This window comes from Carex rostrata, chromosome 3 (genome assembly GCF_964058835.1).
Source record: "Carex rostrata chromosome 3, lpCarRost1.2, whole genome shotgun sequence".
Taxonomy (NCBI): Eukaryota; Viridiplantae; Streptophyta; class Magnoliopsida; order Poales; family Cyperaceae; genus Carex; species Carex rostrata.
Window position 1 is genome coordinate 5,423,263 of NC_135920.1, and position 21,105 is coordinate 5,444,367.

At 33.6% G+C, this 21,105-nt stretch overlaps 2 protein-coding genes across 2 annotated transcripts; one reads left to right on the forward strand and one right to left on the reverse strand.

Annotated features, from left to right (window-relative positions):
• The first annotated feature begins 4,255 nt into the window (after positions 1 to 4,255).
• LOC144551991 (pectinesterase QRT1-like) lies at positions 4,256 to 7,077 on the forward strand. Its single transcript, XM_078300103.1, has 5 exons — positions 4,256 to 4,621; positions 4,996 to 5,185; positions 5,652 to 5,858; positions 6,195 to 6,430; positions 6,786 to 7,077. The coding sequence occupies exons 1-5, from the start codon at positions 4,335 to 4,337 to the stop codon at positions 6,931 to 6,933; spliced, it is 1,068 nt and encodes a 355-aa protein (XP_078156229.1). The 5' UTR covers positions 4,256 to 4,334; the 3' UTR covers positions 6,934 to 7,077.
• A 1,574-nt stretch (positions 7,078 to 8,651) lies between these two features.
• Positions 8,652 to 15,251, reverse strand: LOC144551096 (Agenet and bromo-adjacent homology (BAH) domain-containing protein). Its single transcript, XM_078298907.1, has 7 exons — positions 14,403 to 15,251; positions 13,832 to 13,887; positions 13,478 to 13,582; positions 12,753 to 12,944; positions 10,772 to 11,311; positions 10,116 to 10,338; positions 8,652 to 9,280 (listed from the first exon to the last, which is right to left on the reverse strand). The coding sequence occupies exons 1-7, from the start codon at positions 14,692 to 14,694 to the stop codon at positions 8,979 to 8,981; spliced, it is 1,710 nt and encodes a 569-aa protein (XP_078155033.1). The 5' UTR covers positions 14,695 to 15,251; the 3' UTR covers positions 8,652 to 8,978.
• Positions 15,252 to 21,105: the final 5,854 nt, after the last annotated feature.

The following is a 21,105-nucleotide window of genomic DNA, read 5'->3' on the forward strand; positions in this document are numbered from 1 at the left end:
CATACTTTTACAAGTTTTTTTCAGAAAAAAATAATAATATAGGAGTATTTTTTACAAAAACTGTATTGCTCACCTCTGTTCCCACCTGATTCTGACTCTGTTCCTGCTGATGGTGGTGTAATTCTACCATAGTCCATATATGATATATATAACATGAAACTAAAGTAAGGCCTACATATAGCATTTTGCTGCCAAGTTGAAATTGAAAGCAGTAGTTAGGCTAGAAATCAAAGTTGGTCAGGCACCAACCTAATCTTTACCTTTCTAATTTTACCAGAATCTGTTATTACTTTAAAACCTTTCAGTTATTTGATTCATGTTCCTAACCCGACGCTCGACCTAACTGATCATTTCTGATCTTCTAGTCCGAATCATTCCCATATCTGACCTGATGCAACCCCACCAAGTTGTATACTTTTTTTTTCTTCCAAAATTAATACTGTTAACATATATAAGTAGATTTTTATAATTACTAATATGCGCGCAAGACGACATAACCCGACAAGCTAGTTACGATGGTCATTGATGGTCGTTTTGAGTTTCGATGAAACCCAAATCAAACATGCAAATCAGCTGATGCAAATAGTTATCAAATTGCTAAAGGATTAGGTGAAAAATCACAGTACAGTACCAACACAAAATGCTTTTCTGCCTAACAGAACCTGCTTAATTAAACTTGGTTGCAAACAATACAAAGTTGCGTTTAAACACAAGTACTAAACTATAATAGTGCTCTATATTGGTGAATACTGTGTTATAACCGATTTTGACTCGTTCTTAGTTTGGTTTTCTTTCCATTTGATAAACACATATTAAACGTGGTGACTTGTGAACTCTAAGCTGGTTTTAATTGTTATTCCTAATAAATCACATTGAGCTGTTAAAGTTCTCCTAAGCTTTTTTTACTAATTGAAGCAAAATAATTGCTCCAAAGCTAATACAAAGGTGAATTTTTAAACATCAGAAACCGAATGCATGATAACTAAAAGTGTAAAATTTGGAGTTTTGCTTAGTGCCATAATGCTTATAGCTAACTAGAGGTTGGGACTGAACTAGAAAATTTAGATTGGAGGACTAAAGTGTAAAATGCATAATGTGTGATATCTAGAATTTGAACCCCAAGTATCTGTAAGCACTAAGCACAAAGCAAATTATAATTATTAAACTACAAGCACACATTTAACATTTTATAAGGACTTAAAACTATATAGAACTTAAAAAAAAACTCAATTAAATTTTAATGAATGCATTAAAATTAATTTATTAATCTTGTAATTTTGACTGTTTGACTTTATACTAAATTAATTCAATTGTTTAAAATTTTCAAATGTAAACACATCACTCGTAAGATAGGTAGGTTTCAACGATTTGGATTTGTCATTTAAAGCTGATTCGATAGATTTTAAACTTGAGTTCATCAAGGAATTTGGTGAACTTAAGAACACCCTAGTTCTACTCTAATTAAAAAATTAAAAATCATTGACCGTAGATCCGTCCCTCACTGGAGGAGCTTGTATCTCTCATTTTCCATAATTATTTGGACTTAGAAAAAAAATTCTCGAATGTGCTAAATATGTCTGATTTAAATATATTGGGTTTGGAGAAGCGTTGTAAAAAGGAAAAAAAAAAAATGAGACTAAATTTATACAACAGTGTCCAAATTTTCTTTAATGTGCTACATATATCTCCTGTATTTGCAGCTAATGGAGATGAGAAGGAACCGTTTACAAAACATTTTCTTAATTGTTTTTTACTTTTTTTGTCAACCTAGGACTCATGTCATGGAGTGGTTCCAGTAGCCAATAATGTCAAAAGAACGAGTTGACATCGAATCTGTAGTAATAAATTATTTTGCAACCGTAACGATTACCACAACGCTTATCAAAATTAAATGTTTGAAATTATAGATATATATCTTTACATCTAATATGATGCAATCTGAAAATAAAAAAATTACTTGTTTTAATGGTTTCACATTTGTCTTCCTTTTTTTTTTGTTTGAATGACTTTAAAATAATTTGATATACAATTCATTTAAATGATAAAAATATATTTATAATTTTTTTTTAATTTAGATGGATTTAACTTCATTTTTACAGTTATTCAAAATAAATTTGCTGCAATATGTTGATTTGACTAGCTAATTGTAACTAGTTAAATCCCTTTTTGATGGATTTAATTTCAATTTTTTTTGTCAATAACTAGTTAATTGTAACTAGCTAATTGTAGTAAAGGAATACTGCAATTAAAAGAAGTTACAATTAGCTAATTAATTATCCCAAATTATTAAATGATAATCCCAATTAGCTAGTTATTTGGTCTTAATAGGATTTGTACAGTAGGGTAGTACTCCACTAACTAAAGGTCAAAAGAAACTTTATTTTCAACTAAGATTGGCAGTAGTTTAATAGTAGAAGAAAGAACATTTTTATGGTTTCTATTTTATTTTGAGTTGAAAGTGTTAAAGATGGAGTCAACAGAGTAGAGAGAGAGAGAGAGAGATTGAGTGGGTAGGTCAAACATAGATATACAACAAGAGGCATCCAAATACCCAATTTATACTTCAATCCTAAAGGAGAAAACAATCAACTCATGTCCAAATTAAAAAAAAAAAAAATTTCTAGTTTTGAGTTCATATATATTCAACTATGGTTGGCCAATCAATAATATGGTATTTGACAAAAAAAAATAATAAGCCTAGATTTTATTTTAAAATTGAACCCCAAATTTTGATAACATATTTCTGACAAAATATTTCGTCATATTGGAAATTAATAATCTTTGTCATGCATATACAACTTTTGTCATTTAAAAAAAAAATACTAAAAATATGCTTGTGTTTTAAAAATATATATACACAATTATACTCTACTCTGAAAATTTTGCATTAAAGCCATGCAAATTTTCACTTGAATATATTATTAAGGAATATTTTTTTTGTTAATAAATCAAACTGGCAGCAACTGCCAAGATTCCTCAAAAAATATATTATTAAGGAACCATTGACTCCTTAAATCCTTTCTTTTTCACTTTGTTATTTTAAAATTCAGTTTATATAATGCAATTAAAGTTAAAATTAGTGCAATTAAAGTGGCGTCTAATTGTCAATCCCCAATTATGACTCTTAATTTCAAATTAACAAATGAGATAATGGAAATCATTTAATTTGTTTTTCTTTTGGTGTATGGCTCCGAGTATAAAAAGGTAATTAGATAGATTCAACCGTTTTTTCCCTAACTACACACTAACAACCATCTTACCTCTTTTCCATTAGATTTCTAAAAGCATTTTGATTTTAATTAGCTAGGTGCATTAGACGTGACAATCTTTTTACTATATTTTAACCTTAAACTTTAGAAGAAAAAAAATTATAACTGCCAACATTCTCCATTTCTCCTACTCCTTTTAACTTGTCTCTGTAACTTCCGCAACCGGTCCACCCCTTCAGATTCGGTACACAATGTAATATTATATGATTAATTGAAATCTTACGTACATACCCCTACTTAGTTTCAAATTTTCAATTATACCTTGTGAAAAATTTCAATGCAGACGCGCCCTTGACATTATATTGTATAATTTTCAAAATATTATATAAGCCTAAACAACTCTAATAGTACGTAATATATATATATTTTTAATATTAGAAAGGGTCAAGCCCCTATCTTATTTTATATAAATTATAGGGTTGACTATGGTAATATGTATATTATGAATCAACTCGTGTTATAGATCCATATTTTTATTTTTAAAGTTTAAACAGTCAATGAATCTTTAAACACAGTTTTCATATGAAAATATATTTACATATTAAATTTTACATTTTAGATATTTTTATTATTTTTATTTTTTAGATAGACATAAAATCACTACTTTCTAATGGTTAGGTTTCACTCAAAAATACGGAAAATAAATATGTTGCTATTCCTTAGAAATAACAGGAAATTATTATCCGATCTTATCCGTTCAAACTTTTTCATGCGCAAATCTAAAAAAAGCAAGTTTTTTATACACGAATCTAGCAAAGACGAATGGTTGGAATCGGAATAACAGGTTTTGTTATTTCCTTGGAAATAACAACAGATTTATTTCCAAAAATATGACTCCAAATTTTCTTCAAACAAAACCCTTTACAAATATCAAAATTCTGAAAGGGGATATCTGTAAAAATCCTAACCGAAACAACTAAAGCCCACGCTCCTCACAATAAATACCGCCCCACTCCGCCACTCCTCCAACGTCTCGCATTCTCTGTTTTTCTAACTCCCCACGCTCTCTCTCTCTCTCTCTCTCTCATAGTGTAACATTCCATAGTACATACCATCACAATACCCATGGAATCAGTTCTTCCAACTCTACTCATGCTTCTCTCTGTCTTTGCCCTGACCATGCGTACCGGTTTATCACTTGGAAACCGGTACACTAACTTCATCACCTGGGAAGACCTAAGTATAGAGAAGTACTCGCCTATAGGAGTTTCTAAAGACCAGGCTGGGGGTCGTATAATAGTTGTGTCAAAAGATGGCCATGGTGACTCAAGAACGGTGCAAGGCGCAATAAATATGGTGCCAAACGGGAATTCGGAACGGGTCAAGATCTTAATTTACCCAGGAATTTATAGGCAAGTTCTTGAAACATTTTTTTAAAATATACTACCTGTCCTTTCTTTGTTTTCTTGATGGAACTTTTGATGAAACCAGGTTATCTAGTTGAGTTCTAGCCATGGTTGTTCTACTTAATCAATAATGGGGCAACTTATAGATGATCCTCTCCAATTCAGTAAATTAATGGAGATATATAATCATTATCATCTTTTTTTTGTTTGATTGTATGTCACTCGTAACTTTTCTTACCAAACTATTTTTTTATTTTGTTTTTTGGAAAAGATGCACTTTCTATGCGCATGAAACCATACTATAATTTGACAGAATTAACATGTTCTGTTATTACTTATTAGAACCTTTTTCTATAATGTCTTATTATTTTTATTTACAGAGAAAAGGTGACCATACCGGTAACAAAGCCTTACATCTCCTTGATCGGAACTGGAAAAGGAGAGACTAAAATCACATGGCACTCGAAAGCTTCTGATCGCGACTCGGCTGGGCACACCGTTGGCACATTTTACTCTGCCTCTTTTGCAGTAGAGGCAGATTATTTCGGCGCTAAAGAAATTACGTTTGAGGTATTGTTTTATTCTTCCATATGACTATGCTTTCCAAAATAATAAGTTTCTAAATTGAGAAAATATAAATGTTTTTTTCTCTGAACAGTTATTTTCAAGGACAATATAACACTAAATACGGCAAAGTTTTCATGTTAACAAGTGCAGCTTTACTTTGTTTAATGAATTAAATTTGCAATTTGACCCTCAGGAGTATATTTACAAAATTGTTGCTTCCAAAGGGCATGACAGCAAACCTTTTAAAAAAAATTATTATTGCAGAATTTTTTTCTTGTCAAAAAAACAAGTTGTAAATGATTAGCTGGAAACCGAATATTAGCATCCTTGACTACAAATGGTCATACTTCTAGGGGCTGTAGAGGAATTAACTCAAATTAACAAATAACATAAAATTCTCAACACTCATATAAGAGGCACTTAATTTTTCTATTGTAAAATTAACATAATTAACTCCATTCTGGTTTAGAACTCTGCACCAGCTGCGATGCCTGGAGCTGTGGGGGAGCAAGCGGTGGCTCTGAGGCTGTCAGGAGACAAGGCCATGCTGTCCATGTGCAAAATTTTGGGTACGCAAGACACACTATTCGATCAACAAGGGAGGCACTATTTCCACCGCTGTTTTATCCAAGGCTCCATTGATTTCATCTTTGGGAATGCTAGGTCTCTCTATCAGGTACAAAACATAAAATGTATTGGTTTTGTGCAGTAATACCTTTTCTCAAATGATGCATGATTTATTCGGTTTTTGTTTACACTTGTACTATTAGCTATATAGTCGCAGAATTGTTGCAGGGATACCAATACCATATAAAAATCGTTGCTGTATGTTTAAGGTTAATTCCCGCTGATAAAGGGATACAAAGTATCTTAAAGAATGTTTATATGCTGATACTTATCTGCCATGTCTGGTACTTGTAATGGTACTTACGGGTACGTACCTATCATTACTGGACCAATATCAGCTGTGAAAACAAGAGTATATAAATTCTGGCATCTGAAATTGATGTAGGGGTGTACGTTGCATGCGGTGGCAAAGAGTTATGGTGCAGTGGCAGCATCACAGAGAAACTCTCCTGCAGAAGACTCGGGGTTCTCTTTCTTACACTGCCGGCTTACTGGGTCAGGTATGCTTTATTTGGGTCGAGCATGGGGAAGGTATGCTAGAGTCGTCTATGCCTTTTGTAGGATCGATGGGATTGTTTTACCCGATAGATGGAGCGACTGGGGCGATTCTTCTAGAAGAAGGTATGTGTATTTATACGTTACATTCTTTCTTTCCCCAATAACAGCACTTATTTTTACAGATCAATATATAAGTAAAATGCATAGATCAATACTTGAGTTCGGCAATGTCTCTATGTTTTGATTACTGCCAAGTTTGATAAAAGAGAAATATATTGAGTGCCATTAAGTTACATACAAGACAATAAACCAGTTTGAAACCTTTGTAACATCACCCAAACCTGTGGTGTATAACCAATGGACACTCTCAAATAACAAACAAATTTTGTAGGTGTGTTGATTGATTTGTCATGAATGGATTCATATTTTGAACCCATTAAACTGAAGAAATTTACATGTCCATTTTTTTTTGCGACAGAACTGCTTACTTTGGCGAGTACAAATGTCACGGAGCAGGTGCCAATTTGAGGAACAGAGCAAATTGGGCAAGATCACTATCTTACCAAGAGGCAAGACCTTTCCTTGGTCGGAATTACATTGATGGAAATCAATGGCTCAGATTGTAGTTATTCTCCTTGTAAATAAACCACGCAACTTGTGGCATAGCACCTAACTCCATTAAATTGATTCATATCTTGATGTAACTATATTTTTTATTATATATAAATATTTTGATTTACTTGTATGATATTTCTGTATCATCAATTTAAGAATAAGTCATTCAACCAACAAACCAATGAAGGTTGATAAATTTTTACTATGCAAAATGCTTAACTCATAAGAAGAAGAAGAAAAAAAAAAAGTAAGAAAGAAAGAACACAGAAGATTGAATGCAGATTGTCTATTGGAAAAAAAAAATGTACATTATTAGCTGCAATATTATATTTTCAAATTAAATCTCCAGTTGCATCAACATAACATCTCTAGTAGACCACTGGAGTCTGCATCATCTGCATTAACTCAAAAGAGCATCTTTTGAGTTAATGCATATCGGCCCCCTGATTGTAAACGGAGTCCATCTGACCCCTGCCTATAATATAGGGGATCTTTAATATTAGTGTGGATCTAATCTGCATGCATCTTAAAGCTGATCGGACGGTCCATATGTATTAACTCAAAAGATTCATTTTTGAGTTAACGCAGAGGATACAAATTCTGACCACTGGAGGAGGTGAACTCATGTCCGGTGGTGTTAATTAGTACAAGCTGATCGGACGGTCCATATGTATGACATGTTTTTAATAACAAAAGTACAAGTATCCAAAATATAATAAAGGAACTATACTCGTGAATAATTAATACTTGCACTTGCGGTCTAAAAAAATATTTGTGCAGTCTTCAAAGCCCTGTGAAGGAAGGAAAAAAAAAATAAAAAAAAAGTAAAAGCCTGTATATCTAATAATACATTGCTAGAGATATGAGATACCTGTTTTGTAAAAGCAGCAATGATAAGTAAGAACTAGAACTAGGAAGTAAATGCCATATCATTGACTTTGAGCAAAAGTGTGCCTAATTTGGGAAAAAGAAAGGGACCTAATTAAAAATGGCACTCATGGCTACACTATGTAAGAAGCGCATACGCACTGCATAGGTGTGCAAATAGGATTCAAACTCATTTGTGGTTGCAAATGATGGAGAGGAATGTAAGTCGAATTAAATGAACGACAAAAAATGTACAAGTTTTGAGTGAATTGGATTTTTCCAATACAAGGAAAAGATATATAAAGAGAGCGATAGATTGGTGGTTGATGGTAGATTGGTTGAACCATACTTTTCAACCGGTACCAGTAAAGATACAAGCCAATGGCCAAACAAATTGTGGATTCTACTAGATAATTAACATAAAAGAGGAAACTGTTAAAGGACATTTCAGTCTTGACAAATACAAGAGAAGCTGGTGCTTTATTTGGGTAATTTCTATAGTATAGGTTGCATGTTGAAATCCCTACGAAGCAAAGTTTAGACAAATAAAGTAAAATTATCAAGTAGACACTAGACGCTTAACAAAAAGGGCAGAGAACAACAATAAAATAAAATTGTATTGGGATAAATTGTGCTTGTCAGATAGGAACAAAAAGTTTCAGCAGCCAGTACCAGTAGGAACGAAAACCAAATACCACGCAAATGCACTTTATTAAGGAAACAAAAAAAGGCTTGAAGATCATAAACCTATTTGGGGTTCTGATTTAAGCTTTCGTAATTTTCATGCTACTGAATAAAAAAAGTTAACCCAATGGTAATACCTATTATAATAAATCACAACCAGTAGCACAAAAAACCCGTATTGTGACCTGAAAAAGAGGCAATTCTGAAAGTTTCCAAGAAAACATATAAAACTTAATTAAAAGCGACAGCAACTAAACTAATCCGAAATAACTTAGTTAACAAATCTCCCAACATTAGCTACACACTTTTAACACACTAGGTACTATAAGATTAAGCAACTCCAAGCAGACTACATCACACTGACTAGGCTAAAACTTTGAAAATAATCCTATAGTTTATACCACAATTATATTAATACCACTTTCTGTCAGCACTGAACCCGGTATATGCCCCCCCCCCCCCCCCCCCCCCACCTATGTACATTCTCAAACCCTAATTCCAATCATCAGTCAAGCATCACTTCATCCCGAGACCGTTTCTTTTCATTGGTTTGTATCTGACACCCTGTCATAACCAATTGTGGCTCACAAATTCCAGGCCCCATTTGCCTGTCATTACCATCCTTCACCTCACCAGACATGGCTGAGCTGCCTGACTCAGCTCGCTTAGTCGAACCCACAGCTTTAGGGTTTGGAGGGATTTGGGCTAAGACTTCAGGCTTGGGATCAATGTTAACCCATTGATTATGGATCCAATCTCGCGAAACCCTAGCATCTTTTCTCTGGCACACTGAAAATATGTTTTCGGCTGCGACAGAAACAAAAAATTGTCAGCACAAGTCTACTAGTAGCTTACCCCACCAATTGAATTAGTTCCAGCTACACACAAAACAAAGTAGCTGAAAAAAAAATTATGAAAATCACCACCAGCGGAGCACTGACTACCTAGTGAAACATACCTTCCAGAATTTTGACCTATAAATAGATCACACTAATTGTTGACAAACAACAGTAAACCACCAAATTCCTAAGGTATTGGTGATTCACCAGGGAGAGACAATTGTTTAAGTCAGGCTGGGCCGGGGCTGGGTTCAGATCAGATCATCACTGTTTCATTAATTTTCTTTATATGGGTTGGACCTGTTGTCAAGGGATCCCAGCCTTTTTTTTAACAAAGGTGGTTCGGGGCTAAGTTGTTCAGCGAAGGTGCAGGTTCTCAAGTTTAAATCCTAGCCTCCACACCTCTGCTTTCTGTTAATATTATGACCCAGCACATACAACTCAAAATCCATATTTAATCCTAAAACGAATTAAGAGAATCAGAAGTTGGCTGTCAAGTCATGATCTCTAACCTGGACCCAGCCCTTAACGGTTCCGAGAAGATGGGATCGGAACATGACCCACTAATCAATCAGGTCTAGTCAAAACAGGTCAGACCCATGATTGCCAACCCTAGTATTTACAGTTATTACACAAGGCACAAAGGAATGAACAAAAATATAACTCGAAAAAATAAACAAAAAAATGAAACCATGGATAGCAATGGATTGTACAGTAAAAGTACCAGCAGGTTATCCAACTCTAATGGTGCAGTCACAGTACATATATCAACAATAAACAAGTCCTGGACTGAATTTCATTACCAGGGTGATACACATTGAGTCTGTCTTCATCAGCTTTTCCAGGGCTCACCACAACGCCTTCCCACCAAGCATCATTGCGCCACACATCAATAGCACTCCCGGTAACTAAAGTTACACCCTCAACTGAATCTACAAATGGAGGAGATGGTCGGATCGTCAGGCGTCCCTGGCTCCGCATGCCCAACTTGTCTGAGTCCGCAAATCGGTATGCCATTACCCACTCCTTGAACACACCAAAAGGTAATTAAAAAAAAACTAATAAATACCAGATTAACCTCAGAAGTACTTGCTAGCTGTTGGTTCAGAATCAGAATTTTGCACGTTATGGCTCCGACTGGTATGCTGCTGAGCAGTATACTACTAAAAACCTTTTCCATTTTTCCTTCCTTTTTTATATATTTTCTTTCATTTTTTTAAGGCTCAAATTCCTTGTCAATGAGTAGATGCAATCGAGTGAAATGACAACAAGAGCCAAACTCAGGAAAAAATGGTTAGTACAACCAGTGCTAAACACAGCCCACACAATATCCTGAGATAAAACACTGAAATGCCTAATTGCTGGCAAACATATGGTTATTTTACATGGTACCAACTTACCAGTGCATTACCCCCATCCCCCACAAAACTACACGTCTACACGCACTCTGAACGCATACCTCGAGTTGCTCGCCATCATCAGGGCTTGTCACATCATCATACTGAACCTTAATCTGCTTATGACACAACTCCAGCACAGTGCACCTAAACCAGCACCCCCTAATCCCACTGTCCTGACAAAGCACCTCAATCTTTTGACCCTCAGTATAAGGCGGTTTAATCTGATTCCTGGGCCCTGCCTTGTCTCCGCTCAAACCCGACCTCACCTTCCTATGGCCTGCCTTATTGTCCCCAGTCCCGCTCCCACTGCCACTGCCATCACCACATCCTGGCACAGTCTGCCTGCGGTGGAGATTGCGGGGCCCAGGCCCAGGCTCAGTTACTGACATGGAGTTAAGACGGAGGAGAGCCGGCTGGTTGTAGTAGCCACGCAGGGTGCGGAGATCAAAGTACTTAAATTTGTTCTTGCTGTACTGACGAAAGCAAAGGCGAATGCCAGAGAGAGAGGATGGGTAGGGATGGGGAGAATTTAAACACCTCTGGTAGTCCTCTGGTGTCAGAACTGTTGCCACATCATCCACACACTCGACACTTATCACCTGTTCAGTCAAGAATAATATTTTTTTAGTCAAATTATTTCCAGCTATCCAGGTAAGCCTGCTACCAGTGTGAATCTCTTGGTACTGAAGGAACATGCGCTAGCATTTTTCCTAAAATATTATCATTTCAATTAAACAAAAATGAAGCCAAAACTGAAAATCAAAAGAAAAGGATGTGAGAGAGCATAACAACCAAAACTAAAGCTATACATAAAGAGAGAAAATAAAGAAAAACAAGTAGCAATCGGTGAATCAAGGTTGATACAAGATTAACAAACAAAAAGTTCACTACGGAAAAGAAGTAAAATTACAACTGACCAAGAGGAAGGCCAACTCACATAAACTACTAATATCTTTCTATTTTCTCCTCTATGCACCAACTTCTGAGAGGTGAAAGAATTTAGGGTTTTATAGGGAGAAATTATTTTCCTCTCTACACTACATGCAATCTATGAAATCAACAGAAAATTGATATGAAGTTGATGCGTTCCTTTCTCCAGCCTACCTTTGATCGAATAAACACAACTAACAGAGTCTAAAAGTAGAAAGGTAGTAGCACGAGCAACAACTGAACGTGATTTCAAGAAAAGGGAAAGTAGCGAAGTGATGAAATAAGAAAGTAATTTATCAAAATACATAATTTAAGGATCCAGCTTGGTGCAGTAATGCACAACAAGTGAGTCAGGCCCAGAATAAGCTTATTTCACAACTTTTTTTAAGCTCAGCCTGGTTGTTGTTAACTGAAACTAGGCCCAACTCAAAAGTTAGGATTACTATGCCGCTAAGTTACATTAACCTGTTATTTTTTTTTCATTTTACAAGATCTATATACTGGCTGTAAATAGGGGTGTTCATCGGTTCAGTTTGGTTCGGTTAAAACCGAAATAAAATAGACAAACCAAACTTTTATTCGGATTTCAAAAATACAACCGAACCGACCGAAATATACTTATTAACCGAATTAAAATCAAACCGAACAAACCGAGCTAAATTTCAGTTTGTTCGGTTGAACCGAAATAAGAAGATTAATCATAAAAATAAACATTTTTGTGTTGATTTTTAATTTTTTTTAAGATGGATTTAAAAAATTTGTTTGGTTCAGTCTAACCGGTTTTTAAACCGAACCAAGCAATATACATTACGTCGTAATTATTGATTTCTTTTTTAATGTTTGGCTCGGACGGGGGACGAGTTCAAAAATTTCAATCGGTTCAGTCTAACCGGTTTTTAAATTTCTAAACCGAACCAAACTATTAAACCGGTTTTAAAAAATGAACCAAACCAATCCATTTAACCAAAAAAAAACGAACCATTTAAACCGAACTCTCTCGGTTCGGTTTAAAACCGATTAAACCGGACCCGATGAACACCCCTATCTGTAAGCTCAGTCAATCTTGCCTATATTTCAGTTCAACAACAAAAGATCAAGAAAATAAATTACCTGAGAGTAAGGGGTGATGAAGACCTCACTAGGATGTGGGGCCGGAGGAGGAATGGGGCATGCAAATTCTCGGTTCTGGTGGAACCAACGAACTTTAACCTTCTTTTGCCCCTTTTTGTCCTCGTACATGTCTTCCAAATAGGCAAGATAGCGAGTTTCTTCTTCTGACATGATCAGCGCAAAAGAATGGGCCTGCAGGCAACATGGGAGATTAATTTGGTGATAAATTAAAGGAAAAGGAACAAAGAACATAATATAAAGCAACAACATTTTAATAATAAAATTGTTTAAATTTGGAAATTAAAGGTTGGATTTAATTTACCAATATTTTCATGGAAAAATTCCAACTTTTTGCAAAACCTAGGCTAGCAAATCCTCAAAAAAAATTTAAGCTCTTTCCCTTTTTTGTCTTCCTTATATTTAACAAATTACCTCCAACGGCCAAGGACGAGTTCTAGCCATGCTGCCATCCTCAAAATCTTTCCAACCCAAAAGAGAAGTATTTTCAGTTGTTTTGCTTCTTACCTTTTACTCTTTGTGTGGCAGAAGGTGAGGGGCTGCGAGTGGGGGATGAGGATAAGTGTAGTTTATCCCACAAAAATAAAGACTAGATACAGTGACAATGTTCATGACACGTATTGGGCATGCATGTACAGTGGAATTATGTAGTAGATTGAATGCCATTTAATCAAATGCGTGATTTTATTGTCAAGGAAAATGCTTACTGATATAGTTGAGCCGTTTCGACAGAATGCTTGATAGTGATATAGTTGCTTCCCGCATATCCAAAATGCGCCAGACCATACTATGTCAGACCCTCCATCTTTATCCTATTAAGAAATAAAAAAGATGAAACCTTTAAAGTAATTTTCTATAAAATTTACAATTGCTTAGTGGTGAGAATAAATATATGAGTGCTGATAATTTTATCCAGCCAAAACTTTTCTATGTATTTTAGAATAGGGATAGATGCAAAAGGAACAATAAATATTGCCAAATTGCAGGCCTCAATCTAGCATAATTAATCTCTTAAACATTCAAGCAATCGAACAAAAGAAGAATTTGTCGGAGTTATTTACCCTTAATTTGCTTGGTTGGCCATTTTGGCCTTCAATAAAACCCTTCACCTCAGTCCCTGAAATAAAAATGTAAATAATATTAAATTGCGGATTTAATGAGTACCCTATTTACCGTTTTAACCCTCCAATTACTTCCCGCGCTATTTAAATAGCTTCTATAAAGAAACTATCTTTGTATATTTAAGCAACTCTGTAGCCTCAAGCTGAGTAAATATTTTTCCGAAAATATAACTTATAAATGCCTGGATTAGGGTGAAAACTATGTATAGTTATGATAATTCCTCAAATCCTAATTTTGGAAATATGACTCGAATTAGCCAACACAATGCCTATGTTTCCTGTCTTTTCCTTTAGGAGTGCACTTAACAAGTCAAGACTACAAGAATATTTGGACCAACTGTAAGAAACTGGTACTCCGGAAGCATACCAGCTTACGCTGTTTAGAATACTCCGGAAGGTGCGCCTCACTGAACTTGGTTTCCTACCAATATTTCAATTTTAAAACCATGGAGCTCTATTTTAATTTCATAAGCAAAAATGTTTTAACATTGACCAAATTACAAGAAATTACTTTTCGGCAAGCTTTTCGTGGGGATAAGAGAAGAAAGCCAATCCACAGCTTCTCGCCTCGACCTCCATTTAAGCGCCGAGGCTGCGGACTTGTCGGAAAACCCAAAACGAGACATGCAAAAGTCCTCTGAAGCAACATAGAGCATGTGGCGGAGGCTCCTCTCTGTACCAATCACTGCTAGGTGAGATTCCCCATTGGTATCTTCTAGAAAGAAATGAACTATTCTATTGCCTCTCTCCTGAGAGACAAACTCCTCCCTCCATTTAACGAAATCTGGGGGGTTCTCCACCATTTTTGCCGGAAATAAAAGTTATACGGTCACAGTAGTTGAGATATTTGATTATTTCAGGGTTTTGGGTGCTTAAATCGGAAAGGGTTTAAGTTCAGCAGGAAACCCTCCATGAACTTTTCGTGTGCCTTTGTAAGAAAGGCCAGAAACCCAGATTACACCGAGCTTTTGTACAGAAACAATAGAGAAAAGGGAGGTGGCTCGAAAGGGACGAAGAGAAACAGAGGTGTTGAGGGAAAATAGACCTGTTGTACGCGGAGAACAAAAGGTGGGAAGGAACGGAAGGCAGAGGTTTTAGAGAAGACAAAAAGGAGAAAAGGGAAAAGGAGGAGAGAAAGCTGGGCAAGAGTTCTGGCAAGCTCTCTGTCTCTCTCTCTTTCAAAGTTTAATGGAAGGTAGGAGAAGGTTAGGAGAGGATGCGGCCATGCGGGGGTGAAGTGGTGAGACTTGAGAGAGGAGGGCTTGCGCCGCTGGGAGCAGTGATGCAAGAGAGAGATGAAAGGAAGGGAACTGAAGGTCAAGAGCCGACAAGGGTACAAAGGTATTTTCTCTCTGCCCCCTTCCACCCTCGGATCTGTTATTTTTGTGTTCGGACTTCGGATCGTTACTCTAATTCAGATTCCTGAACAGGACTGATATGATTCAAGAATCAAGGGTGAGGCTAGAGTGTGAAAAACGTGCCATGTAATGTATTGTCATGTCGTGACGTGATTAATATGCTTTGATTTTGATTTTGTGCCGTGTATGTTATTCCGTGATCAAGTGAACAGTTACACATGCCGTGATGTGTGTTGACTAAAATATCGAGGGGTGGTCACAGTATGTGAATAATCACGGCACACGAGTCACGTCGTGACTTGCATACCGTGTTCAAACATAACTAGTTACATTTCTCACGTTTAATTATTTTTTTCATAATTTAAGTTAGTTTATTCAAGATCTACCATTTGATCAAGACCTAACGGTCCTAATTACACGTGACTTGCATAACCATGTGTTATGTCGTGCTGTGATTGAATCTTTCGCGTGACGTGCTGTGTCGTGATAAATTATCAAAAAAATGATTATGACACACGAATGATAACGGCATGAGACACGCGAATCACGACACAGAACAATTATATGTACCGTGTCGTTCCGTAATAGAACCGGCTCCGCTGTGTTATCTTTCTCACTTTAAATGAGGCTATGATAATATATTAGAGAACCATCTGTACTGTAATATGTAGATCTAATGATCTATATATATTTTCATTTTCAAATCGAACCGATAAATATGACTTTCACATGATAATATGTTTTGAAATCAAATTTTATATTTTTTTTAGAATATTTTTACTATTTCGTAGATATGTAGAAAATTATCTAATCTAAAAATTCTGCACATTATTATGTCTAAGTAGTTTTTCTAATATAAAGATTATATAATAATTTAAATTGATTGTTTGAATTTTAATAATATATGAATTCATAGCACGTAATATACATATCGACATAGCATCATCCAATAATTCATGTATAAATAAAGACAAATCATAATTAATAACATAACGGTCACACAAGTGAGTAGCTATATCTCTCGCACATTATAAAAATCGCTACCATATAGGTAGAAAGAAATTTTCTTGTTATTTTACATGTTTACATACAAAGAATTTTTTCACATTTTAATGAATGCAAACTTAAAAATTGTAATAATATCAGATGCGGATTCATAAATTCAGCCAAAAAAAAAAAAAAAAAGTTAATGGAAAGAGTACAAATTTCAGCTTTCGACAAAAAAAGAAACAAAACCTAAGACATGGGTTGTGCAGAAAAATGAAAAACAAGCAGGTTATTGACCGAGAAAAAAATGAGTTTAACTGGAAAGAAATATTCGGCTCCATCTAGAATAGACAACTTTTTTTTTTTTTATTAAAGCTCGTAGACCTCTCAAACTTAAATTCTTTTGTAGGAGAATATATATCTTAGTCAGGTGAACTACGCAGCACAGCACTAGATAAACTTGTTCACTAAAAACAGACAAGCTCAAAACACTCTTGGCTAGATTCTTTAAAAAGAAAAATGAAAAAATTAGGATAGCCTACCCGCCGATTTTTTTATTTATATCCAAAAATTAAATCAAATTACAAAAAATAACCGAAGTATCGTTGAATTTCGATTTCTACCCAATCCGGTTATCCAATAACCGGATTTGGGATAAATGTCCGGTTATCCAACAACCGAACTCAAGAAATATAACCGGTTATTGGATAACCGGAAAGTTATGTTTTTTTTTTTTTTTTTTTTTTAAAAGAAAACCCGGTTAATCACTAACCGGAAAGTAAGTTTTTTTTTTTTTTTTTTTTTTTTGAAAACCAGAAATTTCGAATTTTTTTATTTTTTATATTAAAATATTAGAAATGTTGATTATATTTTTTTAAAAATAGATGAAATACAATATAATTTGATTTATTAGAAAGACTGCAACAAATAACCCGGATTAATATTTTTCAGGCCGGAATTTTCGCGGCTGTAAGAAAAATTAATATATTTCTTTATGTGCTATTGGAAAAAAAATAAAAATGCTTAGATTCTGAGTTATTGATTCCGGTTCAAAAGTCACTTCTAGGTAATCTAGAAAATATTGTGATCCATCTAGTAAATTTAATTAATAAAAAGTTGTTTCTATTTTTGAAAAAAATAAAAACTTTAATTTATTTAATAATTATTTTTCAAAAAGAATTATCAAAATAGAAACAACTTTTTATTAATTAAATTTATTAGATGGATCACAATATTTTCTAGATTACCTAGAAGTGACTTTTGAACCGGAATCAATAACTCAGAATCTAAGCATTTTTATTTTTTTCCAATAGCACATAAAGAAATATATTAATTTTTCTTACAGCCGCGAAAAATATTAATCCGGGTTATTTGTTGCAGTCTTTCTAATAAATCAAATTATATTGTATTTCATCTATTTTTAAAGAAATATAATCAACATTTCTAATATTTTAATATAAAAAATAAAAAAATTCGAAATTTCTGGTTTTCAAAAAATAAAAAATAAAAATTTCCAGTTATCCAATAACCGGTTATATTTCTTGAGTTCGGTTGTTGGATAACCGGACATTTATCCCAAATCTGGTTATTGGATAACCGGATTGGGTAGAAATCGTAATTCAACGATACTTCGGTTATTTTTTGTAATTTGATTTAATTTTTGGATATAAATAAAAAAATCGGCCTACCCGTGAGGCTATTTGGGGGAATTCTGATCCAACTAGGACTGCTTATGAGATGAGTTGAGTCTGAGTTGAGAACAACTTGAATGCAACTCGTGAACTTCCAACTCAATTCAACTCAAGTCGACTTGTGATTCGTAAATTGTATATAGTTTATAAAATTAAAAAATATCAAATAAAATTATAACAAAATAAATAATACATAATTTAAAAAGTTTACTAAATTACTAAATAGTACAAATTCTAACAAAACATTACATTATTTACTAAGTCAATGAATCAACCGAGTTAATTCCACTCTGAGTTGGAAGTAACTTGGATTCAACTTGTGAAACAACTAAATCAATGAACTCGAATCATTTTTTACTCAAGTCAGTTTCAACTCGAATTGTTGGCAAACTGAATCCAAATTGATTCCAAACGAGTTATGAATCATGAATTTTTTTTGTGCACCTCTAGATACAATGTAGTACCCAGACCGTGTAGAATGAGATATGAGTCATCTGTTTTATTTCGGTACAAATTTCAAAATGGACCCTATATTTTAAATAGACTATGAAGTAGTTATTACCAGGGTTGTAAAAACTGGCCGTTTAAGCTGATTAATCGGCCGATTAGTCGTTGGCGGTGATCAAACTATTGTGAGTTTTTTTAACTAATCGACCGATTATTTTCAATTATGGCCGATTGTTCCAGATTAATTCTAATTAATCGCTTGACAGTACTCTGTCCGTCCGACAACTGCATAACGTTATTTACAACATTGGTTTTAAGTTTTAACTTAACCAGAAGTATTCTACGTATTTTTTTTTTGTTGGTTTAGAAAGTATTCTACGCTAATCCGGTATCACAGTGGATACTTCTTTTTTGTTCAAACACTTAATTTTATGATTTCTAGTTCGTTCGTGATGCGATGCAACGCGGATAACAAAAAAGTTCGAAATAAAAATATTCTAAACAAGTCAAATCATTCTCGGTAAAGTACTGCTTATTTTTTCTTCAGTATTTTTCTGTTTTAGTTTTCTCTACTTCTTCTCAAAAGTAATATCGAGAATGATTTTTGCAAAGAATGTTATAAAATAAATTTCATTTTTGCATTTTTTTTATTTACATTTTTGCAAAGCATGTAATAAAATAGTTAGATGGGTATAGAATATTTTTTAATATTTTCTAATACTACTAAATATTATATTTTAATCTGATACAATATGTGGAAACTGAATTTTCTGTCTCCCTGTTAGCAGGAAATTTCTGTCCCTAAAATCACTAACAGATGGATCCGGATGAATTTTAAGACAAAATTATATATAATATTTAAATATCCAAATTTGCCTCAGACTTACTTATCAATGACTTTAGGAGCAGAAATTTCATATTCACTAGAGAACAGGTGATACGATTTCCAATATGTTGGAGGCAACTTCCATTGGATTTGAAAAGAAATCGAAAGGAAGTGCAGGTCTCCATCTTCAAAATTTTCGACAATGAATCCGGCATTAAAAGTGGTCTAAGTATCAATTTAATCAATATATGTCAAAATTATTATTATTATTCATTCTTAGTGTCTTTATAGTGTCTTTATTTTCTTTAAGTTATGGTAACGTAAAATTCAATAACAAAATAAAATATTTATTTAATCTGCGTTATGTTTTCTTTGTACACATAAAAAATAAATTTACGGTAACTTTATTTTGTTTGGCACCAAGCTTACATATTTTGTTTGACATCAAGAACTTATAAATTTTTGGACGTTGATATTTGAAGTTACTGATTTATATTAAAAAAAATGAAAAATCATAATTATTTGTATATATATATACATAGAGAAGATAACATATATTACTTTTAACAATATGATCTATCATTCGAGTTTTAAGATTTTTCTATTAAACAGCTAAAATATGAAGGTACGAGAAGTTGAGACATTTTAATTTTTCTTAATTAGCTGGTTAATTCTGGCTCACACGCTAGCTATATTTATTATTGAGTAGAACTAGAGTATTTTAAAGTTTACTAAGCTTTTTTATAAACTTATTTTTAAATTTTATTAGATTAGCTTCAAATGATAAATCTAAACCATTAAAATCAATCAACTTTACGACTTACAAGTGATATGTCTACAATTAAAAAAAAAAATTTATTACTAAGTCAGGTGGTAAAAAATTAAAAGGTTTATAAATTAATTTTAATACATTTATTTTTTTGATATTTTTTTTACCACTTGACTTTATACAAAATTAATTTAGAATTTCAAATTTTTGTATGTAGACACATCGCTCGTAAGGTAGATCGATTTTAACAGTTTGGATTCATTATTTGAAATCAATTTGGTAGGTTTTAGAATTAAGTTCACAGAGAGATTTAGTGAACTTAAAAACACCCTGATTCTACTCTTTATTATTGATTAATTTTACATTTTAACCTTAATATATCTTTCTTTTCAAAAGCCTCGTAAGCATTCTTCTCTCTTTTTCTTGATGGCACGATGAAAGACTAATGGCAAATGAAAACACAGAAGCAAGGGCTACTTTGCTGCCGCACAACAACGAAACTTCAGCAAAAATACGCTCAAAACCAGGCTAATTAGCTTTTCAAACAACGCCATAATTTGTCAAAACCTAATCATAATTAATAACAAAATTGTTACATATAAAATGCCGCTACAATATAAGTACAATGACAAAAAAAAATGTAGATTGAGTGGGTTGAAAAATAAAGTACATAATATGTGTCTTTGAAATTTGAATTCAAATTTGTACAATTAGAAAATAAAATTCTAATCACTAAGTTACAAACACATATTTAGCATGAGGAAGACTAACTACAAATAAAAAATCAATTAAATTCCAATACACGTAATTAAAAAGTTTAAATTACAGGTGTGACAAAATCATGAAACTGACTAAACATTCTCTATTTGACTATAAATTCGTCTCTGTGTAGGTACAAAATAAATAAAAAATCTTGTTAATTTACAAAAATTCTCTTATTATTTTACTTGCTCACACACACACAAAATTACTCTTTCAAATTTTTAATGAATGCAGACTTGGAAACGGTAACGGTGTATGCACTTTAGTGTTGAAAAATATGTATATTTGTTATGCACTTGCCAAATAACCCACTAAAAATGATCCGCATGATATTCACTTTTTAATATAGTAAAGGGCCAACTCAACAAGGTATA

Coding starts and splice junctions, on each gene's coding strand:
- LOC144551991 (XM_078300103.1), top strand. CDS start 4,335: ATGGAATCAGTTCTTCCAACTCTACTCATGCTTCTCTCTGTCTTTGCC. Junction 5,859..6,194: donor ATGCTAGGTCTCTCTATCAG/GTACAAAACATA, acceptor AAATTGATGTAG/GGGTGTACGTTGCATGCGGT. Junction 6,431..6,785: donor GGCGATTCTTCTAGAAGAAG/GTATGTGTATTT, acceptor TTTTTGCGACAG/AACTGCTTACTTTGGCGAGT.
- LOC144551096 (XM_078298907.1), bottom strand. CDS start 14,694: ATGGTGGAGAACCCCCCAGATTTCGTTAAATGGAGGGAGGAGTTTGTC. Junction 13,583..13,831: donor GCCAACCAAGCAAATTAAGG/GTAAATAACTCC, acceptor ATTTCTTAATAG/GATAAAGATGGAGGGTCTGA. Junction 9,281..10,115: donor ACTCAATGTGTATCACCCTG/GTAATGAAATTC, acceptor TTTCTGTCGCAG/CCGAAAACATATTTTCAGTG.